We start from the raw sequence: 24,390 nt of genomic DNA on the forward strand, positions 1-24,390 counted from the left end.
ATACGTATCTTCTGATACTTGCCTGCCACAGGTCCATTTATACATCACAGCTGTGCAGGGGCAGAAAACGTCTTTATGCTACATCCAATGTACTAAATAAAACTGGTAGAATTTCGGGTGGGTGCAAGTTAAGTAATGGGATCTCAAAGGAGTTAATCCATGATACATATTTGCCCTTGTATGTGACCTAATACGATTTCTTACTTTTCACGAAAGCAAAACTTCCGGGTCTAGAACCCAGGTGATATTACAATATATTGTCATTTTCTTATACTACGGGTGAAACATTCATTTTTATTTCATTCATTTTTGTTTTTCTTCTGCCTCATTCTAAATGGCTATGAAACCCTCTGTTACAGCTAATTGGTAGAGCCCCAGTCAAGAAGAAAAAGCATTCAGGACTCAAAATTCATTTATATGTCAACTAAGCAAATAAAAGAAATAAACTACCTGAGGAGCCTACAATTCTTGCTGGAGTTTCCAGTTATAAGACCCTTGACTCATCAGCCCCTAAAGGCAAATAATCTCCATTTGGAGCATTTTGTTGGTTCTCCCTGACATTATCATGGCTTGTTGGCACTCCTGACTTTAAATGGGCCCAAATACTTTCATGACTTTGGTGTGTGTGGACATAGTGGGGAATAAGAATCAATCCCACGGTACTCACATACGAGAGGATATTCGAGATAACGTGGTCAGGAGTTGGTATGATAGCATATGATAATCCAATGTCAAATATATAATATATGGAGCAACAGACACATGTGAGCCTAGCAGAACAGCAGTGAGAATGCACCTGTCACTTTGGAACCTCTCATCTGCTGACACGGAGGACTGTGTGCCAGACGCTCTGTACCAGAGCAAGCACGGACAAGTGATAAAGGGTATCTCACTGTCATCCCTCCAATGATCAGCATTGCTGATCAGCCATCAACCTCGCCTTTCCTAGCACTTTCTTTCTGGCAATGACTAGAACATCAACGTCCTAGAGCAGTAAAGCTGATTTCAGAGGGAATTCTTGAGTGGGATGGATCACTTTTCATCTCTCACTCATAACTGTATTTCTACTCTACTGTAGAGCACACAAGTGTTTGATCTCTCTGACCTTTTCTCTAACCCTTCTCTTTACAAAAGCATGGTCCATGTAATTGAAAAGAGAACCTTTCATCAGTCTGGGAGAGGGTGAGGGGTAGTCATGGGGTCAGCACTGGGGAAGTATCATGTTAATGCCTTTACACACGGTATTAATAAGTATAAAGGAGATGGCCAACGACTCTCCCAAGAGAGCGAGAAGAAGGAGCACATACTTGGGCTGAAGAAGTGTTAAGTGGTCAATGTCAAGTTCATAGCTGTGATACTATGCTATAAATGGGGAAAACTGGGTGAAGACTATTCAGGATATCTTTCTATTAATTCCTTCACTGCATGTAAATCTACAATTATCTGCAGAAAATGTAAAAGAAAAAAATCTCACATTAAGAAACATATAATGTTATATAACAAATAACTCCCAACATATAACGTTGGGAGTTAACGTTGGTAGTTCAGTTTGCCTTGGAATTCTATCTTGTCTCTTTCCCTGAATCATTTATCGTTTCAGAGTAATTTCCCTGAAGGGCTACAAATTTCAGTTTGAGAAACATTCCTTTAAATTCCTTTCTAGCACTGAGAAATTACCAGGAAATCTATCCAATCAAGATCCTAACAAAGTAAAACAATTTTAAAGAATTAAGCCTGAAATATATAATTTGAAACCTCCATGACTAGATTCAGAGAAAAAGAAATCTCGAGACATTTTATTATTTTTTCAAGACATTTTAAATGCTTATGTTTACATTATTATTTTTCTGAATAGAGAAACCTTTTCCTTCCTAATCTTTCGGAAACACTGAAAAAATTCAGTGAAAAACGTGTTTCATATTCATTACTATAATCAGCCAGTGCAAAATTATTTACAAAATCATCCACTAAATGTAGAGCATGTAAAATTAGACCTTATATAATTGTAACTTCAAACAGAATTCATCTGAAAATTAAAACTGCAGCTTCCTTTTCTCATTTTCATTCTCTTCTCAAAATCTAAAATAATAAATGAAAAGATGAACATTTAAAAATTATTTGCTAACTTTATTTTTTGAATTCCAATCCACCTTTGTTTCTATTCAAAGTAAATGTTACATATAATAATGAAGGAGAAAATTTGCCCAGAATTGAAGTAGGGATACTTCTCAAAGAGAATGTTTCAAGTTAGATAGAAACACAGGCAAGACTTAAACATCTAAGGAACTACGATCTTTGCTTATTCATATTTAATTCTTAGACTTTTAAGATCACAAATAGGTTTCCTAATATTCACCTAGTTGAATTCTTCTGGCAAGGAAGGCTTATCTCTTCTTTTATAACAGCTCTATTCACCTTTCAAGATAAAGACCATTTAATAAACTGAAATGCTAGTGTACACACAACAGTATGAAAGTGTTCATGTGCTTAAAAAAAAAAGCATTAAGCATTTTATATCTTTTAAGGTAGGTCCTTGCTGAGATTTGTGCTGGTTTCAACACTAAATTCCATTATCTAAAAATCAGTAGTATACAAATATAGTATTTAATATTGGTACAATATTTAATATTTTATTAAAATATATAATATTTCCTACATTATATAAAATGATTATGCAATTCACTGTTCAAAATGTGATGCTTAACCACAAAAAATTAACTCTGAATAGATGTCAAATTGGAGCAAAATTTTTTTTGGACAACCAAATTTAGAAAGCTAATTTTACACTTAAAAAAAAAATTCAACATAAAGACAGCTGTGAAAGTGGCAACTAGGATAAGGAGAAAATCCCCATTTTCAAGAGTACAGTTATTATAATGCCTTCTTAAAAAGCAGGGCTAACAGAGTAGCAAGTAATAGCTTTAAATAAAGCACTAACTAAAGAATAATCTCATAATGTAAAGCTTTTTATTATTATTTCATTTAAATAACTGAATTTCAATTATTCTAAGACTATAGGAATGTATGTGAAATAAAAGCGTGCATTATATGGAATGCATAAAGTTTAAATTTACAAATTTTGAGAAAGTAACCACTTGAATAATCAAACCAATCAAACTAGAGAGTTACTTATAGAAACCTAGGAATTATATATTCTGATATTGTTTAAAAAAACAAAAAAAGTAGCATAATTCCTCCTATGATACAAGAGTATGTACACAATTAAGGTTCATTTAAGTTAAAAATGACGTATCTCGCAGTTTTAAACTAGAGTAGAAAGGGCAAATGTATGAAGACAAATATAATTTGGTCTTGTGACAAATCACTTGTTTAATATTAACAGTAAAATAAAATGGAACAATGACAGAAGTATAGAAACCTACTAAATATGCTTATCTTTAATATTTCAAATAAATGTTGATATACCTGCCTAATCATTCAATCTGTTAATAATGAAAATGGCTGACCTCAATGCCGTTTTATAACAACTTCACTTTTCAGCCAGATTAAATCATTCCACCATGCTAGAAAACCAGTTATTTTTTAAGAATGTATTTTTTGCAACAATAGATGCATGTACTTTTAATGGGTAAGAGTATTTATAATGTGCTTGCAAATAATAGCAAACAGTAATAAAAAAAACATGTCCAATAGAAAATTCCCCTAATTGAACAATAGTGATCAGATATTTATTACCTACTAATCCTATTTTACTAAATAGAGGCATGTAAAATTAGGCAAGCAAATTTGAACTAAAGTCTTATGACAAATCTCACTTAAGCCCCAAATAGGGGTTGAAGTATATAAACAAATGATGGGAACAGCTGTGCATGGTAATGAAATCACTGACTCAGAATGAAATGACGGGTGCTAATTTGTCACGGAAGCCTCTAGAAGATATCTGCAGTTGGCTTGCCTTTTACTGAATTGTGTTGATTCTCTAAGGCTATCCAGTACGTGTCATTCGAGTTACACCTGGCCCGATTCTCACTTCTCTCAATGATGAAAGATTACTTATAAAAACGCCACCTGAAAAAGTACTTGTAAAGTGTTCAGACTAACCGTACTCTCGTGTTGGTGACGCTGGTGGGCATTCACAAAGGGCACTGCTATTTTTCCTAATACCTTTGTTTTCTGTTTGTCACAGGAATAAACTTATTCGTCATCAAGCTGTGTGGTTAGTCTGAAGCACAACACAATATTACAAGAAGCTCTAAACTCTGATAAGACAAGATATCATGTCCTTTGCTGGAAATAAGAGGAAGAGATTTTTCTTCTTGACTGAGAGGTGAGGTATGCTGGGAAATCTGACTGTGTCCGGAAAACCACAAAAATAGAACTCTCTGATTTATACTGTTTGTCGACTTCCATGGTGTAAATACTCCCACCATTGGTATTTCAAGCTACCGATGGTAGTGGCTCACAAAATTCCTCAATACTTGAATAATCAGCTTTTACACTAGCAGGAGTCAGCTATACCATATCTATGAGAGGAAATAGGGGCACAGGTGAAACTAGGAACAGTTATATAGTTCGGGAAATTGTAACAGTTTTCTAATTTGCTCAGTCGTGAGAGTTGAATTTTAACAACATTACTCAGTAAGTAGACCTATCAGGATTCTCTCATACTTGGTGACGTTTGATACTATAGTAAGAGCAATGACACCATAGATAATGATGGTTTCACCACCATAAATAAGAATAATTTTCCTTTTCAGTTTCTTACTCTGTCTCAGTCTAAATCTGCACAGTGTGGGGGCAGGTAATGCTACTAGAGACCATTCCTTAAAGTGTAGCCAGCCAGTGGACCAGTAGGACCCGCATCACCTGGGACTCAGGACCTACCCCAGACCTACTGTCTTAGAATCTGTGTTTACATAAGTAAATTTAAGGGACAGAGACAACCCCACCCTCACAGTTAACACTAGAACTGTCTTACCACTATTAACTCAATATAGTGCACTTTTAACAAAGTGAACTATTCTAAACTCCTTTTACTGTTTCAAGAGTCTCCTAGTTTTGAAAATTTGCACTGCTGTCTTGAAGGCCAAGGGGTTTTCCTGAACATCGTTTAAAAAATGTGTTTTTATTCAAGTGTAGTTGATTTACAATGCTGTGTTAGTCTCAGGTGTACAGCAAAGTGACTCAGTTATACATACATATATATATCTATTTTTTTCAGATTCTTTTCCCTTATAGTTATTGCAAAATATTGAGTAGAGTTCCCTGTGCTATACAGTATGTCCTTATTGGTTATCCATTTTATGTACGTAGTGTGTATATGTTAATCTCAAACTCCTAATTTATCCCCACCCCCGCCTTTTGCCTTTGGTAGCGGTAAGTTTGCTTTCTACGTCTGTGAGTCTGTTTCTGTTTTGTATATAAGTTCATTTCTATCTTTTTTTTAGATTCCACATATAGGTGATATGATATTTGTCTTTGGTTTACTTCACTTAGTATGACAATCTCTAGGGCCATCCATGTTGCTGCAAATGGCATTATTTCATTCTTTTTTGTGGCTGAATAATATTCTGTTGTACAGATGTACCACTGAACATCATTTTTGTATGAGATTCGTTCAGTCTTGCTTCCTCCTGACTTCTTACTCTTCCACTAACAGAATCCCAAAAGGTCAGATGTTGGAAGAGGTGATAAGTTTTTAGGGGGGCAAAATGATCCAAGGCTGAGAGAAAAAGGTGTTTAGGTTGAAATTCACCTTGCTTAAAAACTCCAGAAAGCATTTTTCTACAAGGCAACTAAATATTTCCATTAAAACACACAACTGTTACCTGCCCAAGGAATCAGAGCCCCTACTCAATCGGACATATGGATTAGCTAAAAATTAGCTGAAAATGACATGCATGTTTAAATGAACTGTTCTTCCATTTGCTGGATTTCTTTTACTAGGTTTGATGTTTTTCTTAATTGAAAACTCTGTGTTGTGGAAATACATACAATTGTCAACATTTGCATATTTTTTTGAACAGCAACTGATTTGGGGAAAAGCATAAAAAAGACTAGAATTTTTAAAAACCTGGTTTCTGGACTTTACCTGAATTGGGCTGGAAATTTTATTTTTATTTTTAATAAATTTAGACATAATTGTATTAAAATACCTTTAGCTGATTATTTCCTTTTCTAACATTGAATTAAAGAATCTTGACACAAATTAAAGTGTAGAAGGTAAAACTAACTAAGCACTACTAGCCATGTAAAATTTCAAACAAAATTAAGTTCAACAATATAATTTTCTAGGTGGCAATGCAGATCTTTGTGAATATACTAAACCATTGACTTCTCTACTCCATGGTATGCAACCTATATTTCAATAAATTTGTTACTAAAAATAGAAAATTATATATATATATACACACCACACACAGTTTTTTCTATGGCTCTGTTTCTCACTCTCGCATTTTAGGCAAATGATTTGAGTGGGCTTTCTAAATTGGGACCATTAAATGACATGGAAAGAAGCTTGTTAATGCCACGTTTCACTCTGCCTCTACCAAAGCGTATATCAAACACCTCAAAATCAATGGCTGTGGTGCCATGGGGCACAAAATAATAAGGCTGCCACCTGTCACATCTATGCCCAGTGTTGATACTAGTTCTCTCAAAGTCATTAGAAAGGATGCTACATTCTGGTCCAGGAACAGGAGTGGATCTTACTTGCCTGTGGTCATAACACAGAGAGGTAAAGACTTCCTCGAAAGGGAGCAGCCGTTATCCCTTTGCCCTGTTCCCAAACCCAAAATGGAGCTTAATTTTCATTTTGGGCCAGTGCGCTCCTATGAGGCACCCAACAAAAGTATGTGAGTACACTTCCATGCTTGCAGCAAGTCAAGCTCACAGTTTTCTCCAAACTTTGTCAAAAGTTAAATATGAATGATAAGCAAGGATCCTATTTGTGAATTTTGGGATACCTTGCAAGAGGCACATTCATTACAGACAGGTCACACCGGAGACGTGAGAATTAGGCTAAGCTCTGTTTGCTCTACCCTTGAGGATCAATGCAAGCTGTTCTGATTTATTTATGGCACTTCTTGGATTCGTTCTATTTGGTGCTCCATTAACTGGCAAATCCCTATTCTCCTTTAAAAATCACTCAAACGACAACTTCTTGGCAATGCTTAGTGGAAACTTCTGTCCCTGGATGAGCACTTTCCTTTCCCTGTGTGCCACAGTTCTTCCCCAGCCAGGTCAGAGAGACTGATTTCTCCCCAAGACTGAGTGTACAGCTATATCTGGAAGCAACCTGAGTGAACCACCCTCTTCATATCCCTGTGCCCTCAGGAACTGGTGCAACGCCCAGTTCCTACGAGTGCCTGGTCCACGTTGGTGGAATGTACAGCAGCAAATCACATGATGCTTCTTAGAGATTAATGGGAACCAGAGGGAGAAAAACAATAATTTAATTCTGTGAGGTCAGTCACCCTGCCCAAGGCAAGCAACATTTAGATCAAACTTTTAAACTTCATCATCATATGGTATGCTTCAAGTGCCACCTCTATCGGTGTCTCTGTCCATTTAATAGATGAACTTCCAAGAGGTTTAAAATACCCTCAAGAAATGAAACTCCATCTTGAAATGCAGTGGCATTTAATACTACCTTGGTTCAATTATCAGCCAGATATAAAATTTAACTGCAGATATTTAAATATACAATATATTCACAAAAAGATATTTCAATCAAGAAACCAAGTTTAAGCTGTTTTTTTCCTTAACATATGTCCATAAATATCAGCTCTATGATACCAGTAGAAATGGATACATCACATTTATGCTTTTTATAATTAAAAAAGACAGTCTGTTGGCTTACCTTTGGCATTCCTAATTAGTAGTAAACATTAGTTCTCTGGAGGCTCAAAAGGATGTGTATAACCAGGGCAACTATAGTAGCTTAGGTTAATTGAGCACTTACTGTCCAGCAGGAACAGTGCCAAGTGTTTCCTGTGGATTACTTCATATATGGCTCACAACATGGTTAAAATTAGGCAGGTGTTATTAAATCCCATTTTCAAGAGGGAAGCAATGAGGCATAAAGGTTATTTCACTGATACAAATATACTAAGTTAGTAGGTTGTAAAGCCAGGATTTGACTCTGAGCAGCCTGTCCTTGTAAAACGAACTGAACACTTAGAATGTGCCAGGCATTATATGGTAAATACTTAGCAGGAATCATCTAAAGTAATTCATATAAAAAACATGCAACATCATATCAGCATCTATCAAACACACATGAAAAAAACAGACTTACCAAGGTTATGTAACTGGCCCAAAGCCAAAAAAACTATTAAAAATTCTCTTTTTAAACACTTTACTAGTCTGTCTCTAACCATATGAAAACTACCTTAATGAAATTTACTTGGTATGGTAAAATCTGAAATATAAAAACTTCTTAGTATGTTTCTAATGATCAGTATCAGAGGTTTCCTATAAAGGCTTGAAAAGTAAACATTTTCAGCTTTGCAGGCCACATGGTGTCTTTTGCAACTACTCAACTTCACCTCTGTAGCATGAAAGCAGCCATAGATAATATGTAAACAAATGGGATTGGTTGTGTCCAATAAAACCTTTTGATTAGAAAATAGGTGACAGCCCATTTTCAGCCCATGGCCATAGTTTGCTGATATATGGGCCATGGCCATAGCTTGAAATAATAATAATATTATTATTTAAATAAGAATTCTAAAATGTAGGAAATGCTCAGAGTGAAACAATAGTAAGATGAATATATGCTATAGCAAAGGAATACACATTTACAAGGGAACACAGGTGAAACTGAACTAGTATGTATTTAAATATAAAAGGAAAAAGAAAAAATTGACATTAGGGTGGTAGAAATACTCTGGTCCATCTGGGTTCAAATCGTGGCTTCACCACTTACCAGCTTGGTGACCGTGGACAATTTTTAAAAAATTTCTCTCAGCTTTAGTTGCCTTGGCTTTAAATGGGCAAGTAAAATTTCTACCAGTCAGCACAAATTAATCAAGGATTAACAGATAGAATCACTGCCCTAAAGGGCAAGGGGAGTGGTGCAAACACAAGAAATGCCAGGCTGATCTGCCACAATACGGTAACAGCCAACTCCTCATCACAACTTCCACAGCAGCAAAGTGCTGAGCCATCAGCAGAGGTGAAATGAATATGTATTTGCTGAATCAATGAACATACGGAAAAAAACAGTGTTACTCTGGATGGACAAAACTGGCTAGCTTAACTCACAGACTATGTCATTTATTACAATACTCATGTTTAATCGGAGTTTAAAATTCACGATTGAGTCACAGATTACCTTGATGTCTTAGGTTTAGGAAGTGCAATCCCTTCTCAAAACACAGAAAATTAGGAGCAAGTGTCTAAATATACTATTATTGTACTCAAATTGGTATTGGCTTATTCCACTAGGTCAAAACAACAGATCAAATCTTTCTCCTCTGGAATCAGTAACATAGTCAGAACTGACATCTTCTACTTTGGTATCAATGATTCTGACACAATATGGCATGCTGAAATGTCCTATATTTTTCTTCCCTCTGCCTATTTCGTTCAAATTTTAATGGGTTACAAAACTATTGAGTTTTTTTATGAAGCACATGGAAGACTTGTATCAGTGGCAGTATGTTGGTAATGAAGAATGTTCATTATTAAGTATGGTTGTAAATCACATTTTCTCTCGGGCACTGAAACATTAACACTGGACACTAGAGGGTAAGCCTCTTTTCAATCTCTCTGCTTTGCAAGTCATTTCCAACTTTTATTCTCAGCACAGGAGCAGGCTACTCGTAATTAGAGTTTTACAAAGTTAGCAATCACCTATTGGCATTGACATTGTTCTTCATCAGGGAAGAGCTGTAACTCACCTCCTACACCCATGGTGTGGAGGGAAAGGGCTCTAGATGACTGGTCGCTTTAATGCTACCATCAAAAACTTCTTCTACTCCTTTATCAGAATTAGCTGGGAACACAGAAAACTCTCTGACATGGATGTAATATACCACAACATGTTTCTCCTCTTAGGTCTCCTTTCCCAGAAAGACTTGCTTCAATCATAGCTTTTGTCCATCTCAGGAGTCTTAGATGGATGCATGGATTCCCATTAAAGCCTCTTCTATCTCTAGCAATAACCGTTGGTACCTCTAAATGATCAGGTATTTGCTTTCGTAGGTCACTTTTAATGCTCTTCTTGACATCAGCATTATTAACTTATCTTTTAAGGCTAGTTTCTTTTATTTTTTTAATCTTTAGCCTGGAGATTTTTTCCTAAATTCTCTTTTAATTGCCTTTGTCTTTCTATAAAAATACCAAAACATATATGTCCCTCTATGTTCTATCTTACTACCTAATAATGCTACATGTAGAGAAAAACTGAAGCAAAAAGAACTGGACTTATTCAGAATGTGTAGAGAAAAACTGAAGCAAAAAGAACTGGACTTATTCAGAATGTAACAAGACCATATTATCTCAAGAGAGTTCTGTCTTGGTTTGGAATACAGGCATTAAGTTTATGTGGCATTCGCTCACATACTGAATAAATTATGTCACTCCCTGTTCACCCATCCCCTCAATAGCGGTAACATAAAAACAAAATCTCTTCATTGTTTCTACTAGAAAAATCCTTACCACATAGCAGGTCCTGAATTGATCACCCTCAGTTAATACCCATACTTGCCAGCCTGGCATTAAAGGTCTCCATATTGTAGGCCCAACCTAATTTTCTGTAACCCTCTTATGGAAGATTTACCTGCTCTAGTTTAAACTGGACTAACCTTGTCTCCCAAGCATGCCACGTACCTTCCCAAGGCACCATATTGGTTTTGTTGCTCCTACTGACTCTAAAGTAGGCTACAAGAAAATCCATCAGTAGCTCTACCACCAGTCCTTCCACTTCCCCTTGAAGGAGGCTCTGGGCTCGTAGTGTTTTTACAGCACACTTTGTATTTCTTTGACTTATGTTTCCTACTAGACTTGAACATCCATGAGGGTCAGCTATCCTGTGTATTCTCATCGTATGATTGATCCACTGAGCCCAGCAAAATGGCTCATTCCAAAGAGGTACTCCAAAAATGAATGTTGAATAAGTGGACAACAATTATTATGCAAACAGCTCTCTTGATGGAGAGCACAAGAACTTGAGTCCCACGGCAGAACACTAGCTGCTGTAATTTGTAGTCATACAACTTTCAGGTTTCAAGAAGAAGCAGCCCTGTAAAATATGTCTTTCCCTGCTAGGAAAATAGAAACTAACAAGTTCATGTAGCCAGATCTGCCACAAATGGTCCTAAGAGGTACACGAAAAACACCCTGAAAAACAGTGCCTCCAACAAAATGTGCATTTACTTAAATGTGTATCTACTCTACATGCTAAATTGAATAAGAAGTTGTCATTATGTAGGGAATGATAAAGTTAAACAATCTATCTGGTACTATATGTATATTTTAAAAGAATATGTGATACCTTCAGTGGATTTTAAGCTAACCGTGAGTGTTCAACTCAGAATAATCTCAGTTTTAAAAGCTGCAAGTTAGGGCTTCCCTGGTGGCACAGTGGTTGGGAATCCGCCTGCCAAGGCAGGGGACATGGGTTCAAGCCCTGGTCCGGGAAGATCCCACGTGCCGCAGAGCAGCTAAGCCTGTGCGCCACAACTGCTGAGCCTGCGCTCTAGAGTGCGCAAGCCGCAACTGCTGGGCCCACGTGCCACAACTCCTGAAGCCCGCACAATGCAACGAAGAGTGGCCCCCGCTCACTGCAACTAAAGAAAGCCCACGCACAGCAGCGAAGACCCAACGCAGCCAAAAATAAATAAATAAATTTATTAAAAAAAAAAAAAAGCTACAAGTTAAAGAAATGCAGAACTTCGAAACTACTGTGTTAAGTGAAAGAAGCCAGACACAAATGACTACGTATGACCCCACTTATATGAAATGCCTAGAAAAGGCAAATCTGTAGAGACATAAAGTAGATTAATGGTTGCTGGGGGCTGGCAGCGAGGACAAGGATTAACTGTGAATGGGTGTGAGGGCTCGTACTGGGATGATGAAGATGTTCTAAGATTGGATTATGGTGATGGTTTCACAATTTGGTAAATTTATTAATGCCATTGAATTATACACCTATACACTTAAAGTGAATGAATTTTATAGGTAAATTATACCTCAATAAAGTTATAAAAAATGCAGTGAAGGGAAGAAGATACTACAATGATCATCAGGAACCTACTTGAGGCAAAAAAGTAGCCCATTTTAAACTCCAATTTAACAGCAGAGCAGAAATCATTTTACTTTAATAAAAGTGAGAAAAAGACCTACAATGTTGTAGCATTTGTGGATGGACTTTAAAAGTATTTGCAATACATTAAAACAATAATTCTGTCCACACTTATTCAATCTAATCCTAGGACCATCTTTTACTATTTGCAAAACAAATGCATATGCTTTAAGAAAGGCAACTCAACAATTCACTAGCTTTGGTTGTTTAATGTAAACTGAATGCTTGCTTTTATTTCATGGAGACAAAAAGGAAGTCTTTTAGTTCATTCTGTTTACCACATTTCCAATAGGAGCATTAATGAAACAGAAAAAGAAAGCCTAAGATAGTAACACTACATCTACCTCTCACCGTCACTTCCCCCAATAAAATACTGTAAAGGCAACACAAGTCATCCAAGTTAAATTTCACAGCAAAACATAATGTGATACTCACCAAATAGCCTTCTTTTGCTTTAACGAAATCTAATTGCAACTACTCATTCAACCAAGATTTACTGAAAAGTTTCTATAAGGCAGGCACTCTGCATCATATTAAGTAAAATCCAGTCTTTGACATCAAGGACCTCACAGTCTAGATGTGAAAGAGGCAACATACAATGGAGTGTAATAAACACCCACTGTCAGGAGAATACCAAGGAGGTTGCCTAACTCAGCCTTTGTCAAATGACATGGCCCCCACTTAGGTGGAGTTTTACAGAACAGTGTACCGAGTAGCATACACAAGGCACAGAACAGACTGTAAAATCAGGATGTCATGTTAATTTGAAATGAATTGTTAGACTGCTTGTTCAACCAAAAAGAATTCAACAAGCGCAAGACAACGTGTTATTATGAATTTTTATTTTTTGGCTGGGGGACGCAATGGTGGTAGGGTGGATAGAAATTTCAAACTCTGGTGTGATGCTTTCCTTTTCCCCGAGAAAGAAAATCCAAGTAAACAGTGGATTACCTCGGACCACCTCTTCCACAGACTCCGTGGTGGTGGTCGTGGTGGTGGCGATGCTGGTGGTCCTCTCTGTGGCCTCTTCATAGGTTTCCTCAGCCTCTTCCTCTACCTCATCACCGTCCTCTTCATCCTCATCATCCTCGGCTTCCTCTTCCTCAATATCAGCCACTTCTTCCTCCTCTGCTACTTCCACGACTTTGTCTTCACTGGAGCAGGAAAGAGAAATAACAACGATAGTCATTTAAACAAATTTCAGGAGAGGAAAAAAAAAAAAAATCAGTGACGAGGAATTTTGGACATCTGAGAGGAAACCTGACATTGAATAAAAACACACACAAGGTTTGAAGCCAGCAGGTCAGAAATGAATTCCAGCTCAGTATATCTGCAACTTTTTACCCCTGAGCACAGCTCTTCTTAGGTTCTGCAGTTGCAAAGAAGAGGATACCCGGCTTCCAACTGTATGACATTCTGGAAAAGGCAAAGTTATGAAGACCATAAAAAGACCAGTGGTTGGTTGCTAGGAGTTCGGGGTAGGAAGGAAGGGATAAATAGGCAGAGCCCAGGGGATTTTTAGGGCAGTGAAACTGCTCTGTAAGATACTGCATCAGTGGATATCCACTGATACAGTGCATATACAACATCACGCATTTGTCGAAACCCTAAGAACTGTACAATACAAAAAGTGAGCTCTAATGTAAACTTTACTTTACTTTAATAATAATGTATCAATATTGGTTCAAGCATACAATGCTAATGCAAAATGTTAATAATGCGGTGGGGAGAGCTCTCTGTACTTCCTGTCCAAATTTTTTCTAACCCTAAAACTGCTCTAAAAAATAAAGTCTATTAAAAAGGCTGGGGTGGGGGGAGACCAAAACAAAGTTTACTGTGTTACTGGGATTACTTCTCCTCCTGTATGTGAAAATACCCCACAGCACCTGCAGAGTAGATATTCAATAAGGGGAGGCGGAAATTCATTCAAAATTACTATTGAAAGTTTAAACTGGAAATGAAAGGGGAAGAAGAAATTGGCTTAAATAAGCCTGTAAGCTCAATGGTCAGGGATGCCTACTGAAACTACACCTATGCTCCCTTTTGCTCATTGTGTAAGCTTTCTAGAATATCAGGTATCTCTCTGGTTCCCAAATTTCAGCGAGCATCAAAAGGATGCACCTGAAAGGCTTATTAAAACACAGATCACCAGGTGCCACCCCCAGATTTCTGAATCAGTGGTGGGACAGGGCCTGAGAATTTGCCTTTCTAACAATTTCCCCGGTGATGCTGATACTGATGGTGGGGGGACAATATTCTGAGAACCACTGAAATATGCAACACTGAGAACAGTGGTAACAGATAGGCAGTAAGTCACAGTATAATTGGGAAGGGGATCAGAAATACTACTTATGGCATTAAACATGTATATACTTAATCAGCGGTAAGTAATAAATCAGCAGATTTGGATGGCCAAAGAAGAGTATGTCTAGAACAAAATCAGAAAGTCCAAGTAAGATATCCTTGTGGCAGTCATATGCCTGCCAGTACAGACATGGTCAAGAGCATCTGGAAGATGATAAATGAAGACAGGAATCTAAGTGTTAAACAGTGACAGTATCTCATGTACCATCTGGCTGGAGAGGAGAAATAGATATTTCATCCTTGATCAGATCACAAAATCAATACGGGAAAAAGATCTAGATGTGGTGGAGGACTTCACCTCCCCAGAGCCTCTGCCGCAGTTCTACTTCACAAGAAGCACTACAGGATAGGACTGAGAACTGCCATGTTGACATTTAAATTTTACCCCAGAGTCGATTCTTGCCCACAAGGAGAAGCTCACTGTTTGGGAGACATGACAGGAATCTGGAGAGTTTGTGTCAGCCACAACCTGGAGCCTTGGGACGCTAGTGTGAGTTCGGCATTGTACAGAAAATCAGATTTCAAACCTGTTAGGGAAAGAAAATGGTAGGATTCCGTGGTGTACGGGGACAGAAAGGAAGATGGCAAAAGGTTTTCAAAGACTGAAAGTCTGACAGGAGAGCCAGAAGTACTGAGGGTGAAAAAGAGAAAGATATGTAAAAAGATGAATATAGCACTAGAAAGAATTCCCTGTACGACGACCTAGAGGGGTGGGATAGGGAGGGTGGGAGGGAGGCTCAAGAGGGAGGGGATATGGGGATATACGTATGCATATGGCTGAATCACTTTGTTGTACAACAGAAACTAACACAGTATTGTGAAGCAATTATACTCCAATAAAGATGTATTAAAAAAAAAAAAGGAGTTCCCTGATTAACTCAGAATTTAAAGGACTTTTATAAGTTCTAAAAAGTTGTGTATAACCCCCCGTCCCCCAAGTGGAATGCCTTTTAAATTCTGACTAAATATGACTTACAGATAATAAATGGACACATCAAAAGCAGTTGAAATATGTGGTTAAATAAGAGAATAAGGAGAAACTTATTTGGTAGAGTAAAATCAATAATAACTTATTTATAGATAAATTATTATTAATTGAACAAATGAAGTGTTAATACAGAGAAAACCCTAACCAGTTATTTTAACACTTCCATGAGACCGTGAAAAATAGGCAAGAAGAGGAAGAGAAACATTCGCACTGATAATCAGATAGTATAAGCCTTCATCTGCTTAGAGATAAATGGGGTACGATCATTGATTTCTTGATTGTCTGAATTCCTGCACAAAAGTCTACCACTTAAGACAACATTTCAAAAGAATCCTAAACTCAACAGTTGCTTAGATGCCAATTTTACCCAGGATACTGCCTCTTTATTTTTCTACAGAATCTTGATGTTGTACTGCTAGTGAATAAAATAAAGATGACCTAGTGCATGCCATCAGCCAATTTCTTGTGTTTGAGCTCTCTTCTGTGTTCAATCAAATCATAGGCACCAATATTCTTTAGTTATCCAAATTAAGTGGACAATTCAGGTAAAAATAGGGAGAGAAATCAAATTCAATGAGTCTTCTCCTTAAATCATGACATGTGCATGCTGTCCTGAAGCACGGATGGAGTGACAGGGTCCAGGTATGTGACCCAGGGTTAAGACAGCACTGTGCTTCCAGGTGGGATGGTGAAAACACGACCCTAGGCCCCAAACATCTCTGTTATGACTTGAATGTTACATTTAAAATTCCAAACAGAAAACACGTGTATAAAAACAGCTGTGTTTAAAGCGATCTGCATTCTAGTATGCGTGGAGCCATGAAAAAGAGTGAAATAGATCCCCACCACCCATCACTGCATCTGCCTGAGCAATTTACTGGCATCATAACGAGGAACAGAGACACGTAATATTTCAGCTGGCTGAGGAATTAAATTACTTGGCCTAAGAGAACTCGCGTCCAGTTCTTATTACCATAGCTTTGATTTCCGGAATTAAATTTAGATGTCCACGAATTCAATTATCTATTTGGACACCATTAAAACAGTAGCACACGGTTATGTTTTAAAGATGTGGCATCTTCCCAAAGAAGGCGCAACATGCTAACATTACAACTTCCAGCTGCAGGTTTCATAAATAACTGGAAACACAGAAAGGGGAAAAAATATTTTCCACCTTTTTTTCAACTGCTGGACAGCTTTGTTCTGTGATGTGACCAAGGTGAGCCGGTTTTAGAGAGGTGATCACAGTGCAAGAAAATGCAAGGAAGGGCTAGTTTATGGAGATGTGAGGCTGAGTGTCATAAAGCAATATCCTTATAAACAAACAAGGCACAATAAAATAGTCCCTTGAGAACACGGTGGAATATTCATTCACTCATACATTTTAGCATCTGTCAATTTAAAGCAGACAGCTTTTACAGCTTTTAAATTCCAATAATAAAAAATACTTCTAAAGCATGAGGGAACTTATCTGAAAATGCTCATCATCTCAGGAGTATCTGAATTAAATAAGAAGGTTAAAGGGTCAAAGGGACATTATTTTGAGGAAATAACTCACTGATGATAAAATTTTATGTGTAAGCACACAAGACTTTAGTTTGGTGAAGATTATACTGCATCACAACGGTAGCTCTTCTTGTATTTCTAAGTAAAGGATGACCTTGATTCCACTTGCCATTGCCTCCCTGATAGTCCCTCGAGATAGTCAAAGATTTTTATTCACATTTTAATTCCTTTTTGTTTAAGTATGCAAAACAATGCACCATTTGCATTCTCTAAAAAAGCTATATTTATTCTTTCATCGTCTCTGTTAAGACTGATGTTTTCTCTGCTTTGTAGGACAAAGGAGAGGAAATGGCAGAGAGACAGCTGATTCCCATGGTTTATGTGAATTGGACAATCACGAGACCTGAACTACGGCAGTGACGAGGGGAGAGTGAAAGCAGAACAGCTGTCAGCTCCCAGAATGTAAGGACCAACCGGGGGCCAGAAGGGCAAGTCTCAACAGGAAGACACTCAGACACTTCCGTGTTGATCTAGAACAGGGAAGAAAGAGTCTCCCAGGGTTGGAAATAGAGAAAGAAAATAAAGCAAAATTAAAATAAAAGGAAACAGTTCTTTCCCACCCATTCCTCCCCAGCTCTTAGTGCTGCCAGTTTAGCCTGGAAGGTACAATGGCTGGATAAGTCAGTTTGTCCCAGAGGAAAGCAATCTCTGAAATTATTGCTGTTAAATTAGGAAAATTAGAAGCTGCCAGAAAATGTGAGAAAGTAGGAAGCATATTCTTCCTGGGTCTGAGTAAATGTTTCAAGACGGGGGACAGCTAAGTAAGAAAAAGCCACTCTCTCTCCCACCTAAAGGCACCATTAGAAGCCAAACATATAAGACACAAGACACACCGCCTGATTCCATTTATATAAACTATGAAAACAGTTACTCCTCGCCACTGATAGAACTCCGAGGAGTTGTTACACATTGGCAAGGGGAAGTTTAGTGACTAGGAGGAAACAGGAGAGAGGCTTCTGGGGGCTGGCAAGGCTGTGTTTTGATCTGGGCGTCAGCTATCTGGCTGTGTTCAGTTTTGAAAATTCATCGAGCTGTACACCTGTGTTACGTGCACTTCTCTTTATGTACGTTACAGTTCAGCAAAAAGGGTTAAAAACGAGAGGACACTGCTATTGTAACGCTTCACTCTTCTTAAAAACTCTCACGACTGGCCTAGAATAAGAGCTCGTTAATTAATAAAATTGTTATCTTCAGGGCCTCCAAATCTGAAGAAATATACCTCCACTCCAAGCCCCCAACCCCCTATGGGCACAAATTATAAGGAGCTGAACAAACAAAAAAGGGGAAGATTATGATACTTACAGATCTATGGCTCCTTCAGTCATGGCCTCACTGAATTAGTTAAGTAACTAATTCTCTAAATGAATTCATCAGTTTAGATATTTCGTAAATGAATTTGATGCCCATAGGATTCAATCCATCATATGTTGATGATTACTAAAAAAAAAATTATCTACCTTTAATGTACTGTCAGAATCTCTGTTACCTATAGGTAATATCTAAAACTGACCCCCGTTTTAGCAGTCTACTGAATTTCGGTATAGTTGTTTTGATGGCATTCCTTAGGTAGTGGGTATTATTAATTTGTCAATGAAAGGATCTCTGAGAATCTGACTCATCTCTCCTGAAAAATGCTCTGCAGCAGAAACTGTTTGAAAGCTACCCCAAAGCCACTCTTAACTCCTTTCTCCATCCCTTTTTTGACCAGAGAAAGTAAGAAACCAAACACTCCATGCCCCTGGGGACAGGGAAGGCCATGTGACCGAGATATTTCTGGATAATCAGATGCCAGAGGACACCTGCTTGGACTTTTAGGTGGGGCTTTTAGGACGGTTCTTACTTTCCAGATGAGAAGATTCCTACTGATGGTCAGAGCACTATTGTTCCTTTACCCCCTGCTCTTCTATTTGGTCTCCGCCTGGAGGGGCAACAGCCAGCTGTCAATTGTTAGGTGATAAACATTAGGATGCAGAAGCTGATTTAGGATGGTGGGATGGAAAGATACAAAAAGGTGGCATCTGTGTATCACTGCACCAGCCCAGCGCTCCTACCACCGATGACCGGGTTTCTGTTACTTGCAGCTAAAGGCATTCCTTGCAGACCATTCACTAGCTTACTCTGGACCCCAGGTCACAGACTCCTGCTTTAGGAAGATAAGGACCAAATTGAGACACCAAAAATTCATGATTCAGGCATTAGGGGTGAGCTAGATAGGTCACAACTTTAGTCTAAACTAGGATGTATCATCATTCTTACACATTTAATGAATCCCTATTCCAGGGGGGAGAATCTACACTAATTACTGAGTAATAGACGTCCTTCATTCTAAATGCTTTAGAAATTCCAAGGGGAAAGTGATTCTTGTGAGCTAGAGGTGTTGGAGCTGGTAGGACGTGAAAAGTGGGTGTGAGGATGAAGAAGAGATATCCTAATAATGCACAACCAGGAATAACAAGTACCTAAGCCTGACCACAACGGAATTTTACATAGGCTTTGGGTTTTAACAGCGATGGATGCTCAACTGTGGAGACGAGGTATTCAGATATTTTTTCTTTAGTCAGTGAACAGTTGAGTATTTGAGTTGAGAGAGATGTGCACCGATTGATAATCAGCAAAAAAAAAGGGTAATGCATTAGTTCGCCCCTCCATCCGACCATGCCATTAAGTGCCTCTCAATGCCACACACCAGTGGTTCAATCAACAGCGCTGACTGTGCTTTTACCAAGTGCCAGGTGCTGTTCCAGGCACCGGGGGTAGATGGGTGAACATGACAAAGCCTCTGCTTTCTCGGAACATATTTTAGTGGGGGAGGCACAATATGAGCAAATAAATAACAAAAAAAAAAAAGCAAAGAAGTTGATTGAGAAAAGAAAGGCTAATGTGTTAACCAGTGGCTATAACAGATGTGTGTGTGTGGGCGGGGGCTATAGGGGGAGCATTTCAAATAGGACGATCAGGGCAAGGCCACTGAGAAAGGGTCCTGGGCACTGAGACTTGGAATGCTGAAAGTCAAGGTGGGCGGATGGCTAAGATAGGAGTAAGACAATGTGCAAAGGCCCTGAACGCAAGGGCAAGCTTAGCACGATCACGAATAAAAATACAACAAAGAGCCAGTGAGCTTGCGGGGAGTGAGGCAGGGGGAAGAAGCGTACGTTAGGGCGGTAGAGACAGACAGGTGGGGTATGACCCAGCAAGGCCATGCTGGTTATGGTCAGAAATAGCATGTTTATTTATATGCAATGGGAATGACTAAAGCTGATTTGTTTTAAAGATGACTCTGGTTGCTGGGTGGAGAGTGGGCTCTAGGGAGATGAGAGCGGAGCTGGGAGCCTGGTTAGGGACACATGCTGGGAGCTAGAGATACCCTGGGGCGCAAGGGTAATTCACGTGGGCTAACAGCCAAAAGGACAATGATATCATCACCTGTATAAGCGTAAAACTGCTACTGTGATAACAATTATGGAGGGCTAGGAGACCCAAACAAATGAGACTTGAACAGATCTGGGGGTGTATAACAAGGCATCCACGAGGAAGGGCTCTGAAATGTGGCCTAAAAAAAGCCCCAAATTAATGAAGTCCAGAGGCTAAAAACAGCTGTCAAAAGGCAGAGTGGGTAGAACATGTGCAAAAGTCCTGTGGTGGAGGGGAGAGGAAAACCTGAGTGCCTGAAACAGATCAGCTGACAAGAACACAGAGTGCTCAAAGAAGGACAAACGAGCAGTGGCGTGGAGCAGGGGGTGGCAAACTACGGCCCGTGACTTGTTCCTGGACATCTTGTGAGCTAAGGGTGATTTTCACATTTTTAAAGTGTTATAAGATGAAAAGGAAAAAAAAAAAAAACACACACAGAAAGAAAAATATGTGACAGAGACCATATGTGGCCTGCAGAGCCTCAACTATTTATTATCTGGCTCTTTACAGAAATATTGCTGACCCCTGGCACAGAGGGTGGGCTGGGGTGGGGTGGAGATGGGAAGAGTGGGAGGCTGTGCTATGTCCTGATCTGAGGACAAAGGAGATACAAGGAAACAAAGAGAGAGGCCTCACGGGCTCTAGGGTGTCCAAGTTCTAAAATTCTACAGCAGAAGCAACGTGATCCCTGCCTCTTGCCTTCTTCAGAGAGGGCAGAATGCAGGCTCCAAGGAGGCGAGGCTCTTCAGCACGGCAGAGTGGTTCAACGTATGAACTCCGGGGCCAGACTGCTTGGATCTGAATCTCAGCTCTGTGACCAGGAGCAAATTACTTAACCTCTGTGCCTCCTTATCCTCATCTGTAAATGGCAGACTTATAACACGTAGCTTCCTAGGGTATGATGAGGAACAAATGGGTTAAAACTCGCAGTGCACTTAGAAGAGCACCTGACCCACAGCAAGTATCACATAAGAGAGAAATAAAGCCAAGGCCACAGGAACAGTGCTTGGCATGACACGTGGCTCAAGCGTATAAATGAATGAATGATGTCATGACTAAATTCCAAGGAGACAGTCCTCCAAAACACTCAGAACTGAAATAATCTATGACAATTACACGAAGAGTTTGACTTTCTTTATTAGAAAACGTAAAAGAGTCAGATGTTAGGCAGTTCTAGGAAAGATCTTAAGGGAGGGAATACAGAAGTACTTAATCTTTAAAGTTAAAAAAAACGCTTATGCTACAGATTATATTTTCAGAATTCTATTACCACTTGGCACACTGATACGAATAGAAGATTATAGAATCCAGTGTTAAATTCATGGGTGTATTAACTACTCAGGTTCTTGCCAATTCTAAGAATAAAACTAATGGTATTCACTGTAAGATGCTAGACATGAAAGAAAATGGAAGAAAGACTATAAAAATGATAGTTTAGCATAAAATCAACCTTTCTTTATACCAGCTTTTAAATGTTACCCTGCTTAATTTAGTGAATGTCTAAAAAAACAAGACCAGCAAAGAGATAAGAGAAGCATTAAAGCAAGGTCTGGTGTAGCTAGCAGCACTTGTTTAGAACATTTGAAAAAGAATTGATCTTTTCTTCATTTTCTCAGTACACACTCATCAAAAGAAAAATATTCCAGGAATAGAGAAACAATCTAAATAATACCTCTAGGACCTAAGGCAAGTCAAAGGAGGGGCAGTTTCTAGGAAGACGGGTACAGCTTCTTTAGTACATCGATGTCATGATACAAAGAGGGCTGTTTTGAATTCTAAGATTTAAGGATGTAAGATGCTAGGCCTGGTCCTGCATGGGATACGGTGTGGAAAAACAAGCAGGGAAGGTCATTCCTCAGGTTTAGGGAAAATATGACTACCTGATGATATTTTAAAAGTATTGTTAATTTTGTGGGTGAGATGGTATCATTTGGGCTCTGTAGAAAAATGTTCTTAGATTTTCAAGATATAGTCTAAAGTACTTAGTACACTTGCTGTCTTACCTTTAAATCATAAAAAATATGTTGCAAGGGAGAAAATGTTATTCTGGCAAGAGTTAAGAAATATTAAGTTTGGAATATAATTATAGTAAGAAGCTAAATTGCTTTTTAAAAGACTATCTTGGAGGCAAGAAAAGCCATATATAATCAAAAGCAGGTTCTTTTCCTGACAGCTTCATGAACCAAGTAGGATTAAAGAGAAGCACGTAAGGTGATAAAAACTTTCAGAGTCATTTTAAAATCTTGATACCCGAAACAAAATCTTGGTTATTCAGATGCTATGCCAGAAAACTTTGAATGAGCAAATTCCTCATATCCAAAGATTAAGGTTGCTGGTAAGTATAGGTGATCTGTGTACATTTTGGGTGAAGAGTTGGAAATATATGATCTTTAGCCATCTAACGTACTTGAGTGGGTACTAGGTTCCACAGGGTCTGTTCCAGACACTGAAGTTATTGCTGGGAATAAAACATAAACCTCCCTGTCCTCCTGGTACTTATATTCTACTGGGGCGAGGGGTAGAAATATAAGAAACCAAAGCAAAAATGTTATCCCAGCACATGCCAGGTGACAACCGCTATGGAGAAAATGAACACAGGAAGGCTAGGTAAGGTACACTGGAGTCGGTAGTTGGAGGACTGTTAACATTTTTAAAGAGAGTAGTAAGGAAAACAGAGATAGACTCACGGACATGGAAAACAAACTTCTGATTACCAAAGGGGATGGGGGCAGGGAGAGATAAATGAGGAGTTTGGGATTAATATATACACACTACTATATATAAAACAGAAAAACAACAAGGACCTACTGTATAGCACAGGGAATTCTACTCAGTATCTTGTAATAACCTATAATGGAAAGGAATCTTAAGAAGAATATATACGTGTGTATGTATAACTGAATCACTTCACTACACACCTGAAACTAACAATGTAAATTAACTATACCTCAATAAAAGAAATAAAAATAAATAAATAGAGTAGTAAGAGAACATGCCCTGAACAGGTGCCCTTTCAGCAAAGGCAACGTGCCTAGCATCCTTTTCCACTGGATCTACATACATGGGCACTGATAGAAAGCTATAGATGGTTTCTGCACAAAATGGACACAAAGCCCTTTAGAAAAGCCACAAAGCAAGACACCAGCCTAAACTTTCTTTTTGGGGACACCTTCTTAAGTACCTGCTCCTTAGAAAGGAGAGAAGCTCCCCGATTCTGTGGCTCCCCCCACCATCTCTCCTGTGAAAAAATAAGCGGTTCTACTTGGGAAACAATAACAAGGAACTCTCCTCCTCCTTCCAGCACAAGCAGAAACTGCCTGGATCCCTCGTCCTGCCCCAGATTCCTGGAGCGGGGTGGAGCGGGGGGGATTCCCAGGAAGAAAGAGAAACAGGCATAGCTCGATTTATTGTGCTTCGTAGATAATGCATTTTTTTCACAAATTGAAGGTTTGTGGCAGCGAGTCTCTCGGTGCCATTTTTCCAACAGCATTGGCTCAATTCACGTCTCTGTGTCACATTTTGGTAATTCTCACAATTCTTAAAATCTTTTCATTATTATTATATTTGTCATGGTGACCGGTGATCAGTGATCTCTGATGTTACTATTGCAAAAAGATTATGGCTTGTGGAAGACTCAGATGACGGTTAGCGTTTTTAGCAATAAAGAATTTTTAAATTAAGGTATGCACATTTTTTTAAGACAGTGCGATGGCACACTTAAGAGACTACGGCATAGTGTAAACATAACTTTTATATGCACCAGGGAACCAAAAAATGTGTGTGCTTCCTT

At 38.6% G+C, this 24,390-nt stretch overlaps 1 protein-coding gene across 7 annotated transcripts in view; it reads right to left on the reverse strand.

Annotated features, from left to right (window-relative positions):
- Positions 1–24,390, reverse strand: part of APP (amyloid beta precursor protein) — a 275,886-nt gene that overhangs the window by 106,331 nt on the left and 145,165 nt on the right. For all 7 annotated transcript variants that reach the window (XM_082460407.1, XM_082460411.1, XM_082460410.1 and 4 more), the window contains exon 6: positions 13,223–13,425. In XM_082460407.1, coding sequence (XP_082316533.1) covers positions 13,223–13,425 — 203 coding nt within the window. The remainder of the gene's footprint in view (positions 1–13,222; positions 13,426–24,390) is intronic.

Source organism: Balaenoptera physalus (assembly GCF_965194825.1).
Source record: "Balaenoptera physalus genome assembly, chromosome: 4".
NCBI lineage: Eukaryota > Metazoa > Chordata > Mammalia > Artiodactyla > Balaenopteridae > Balaenoptera > Balaenoptera physalus.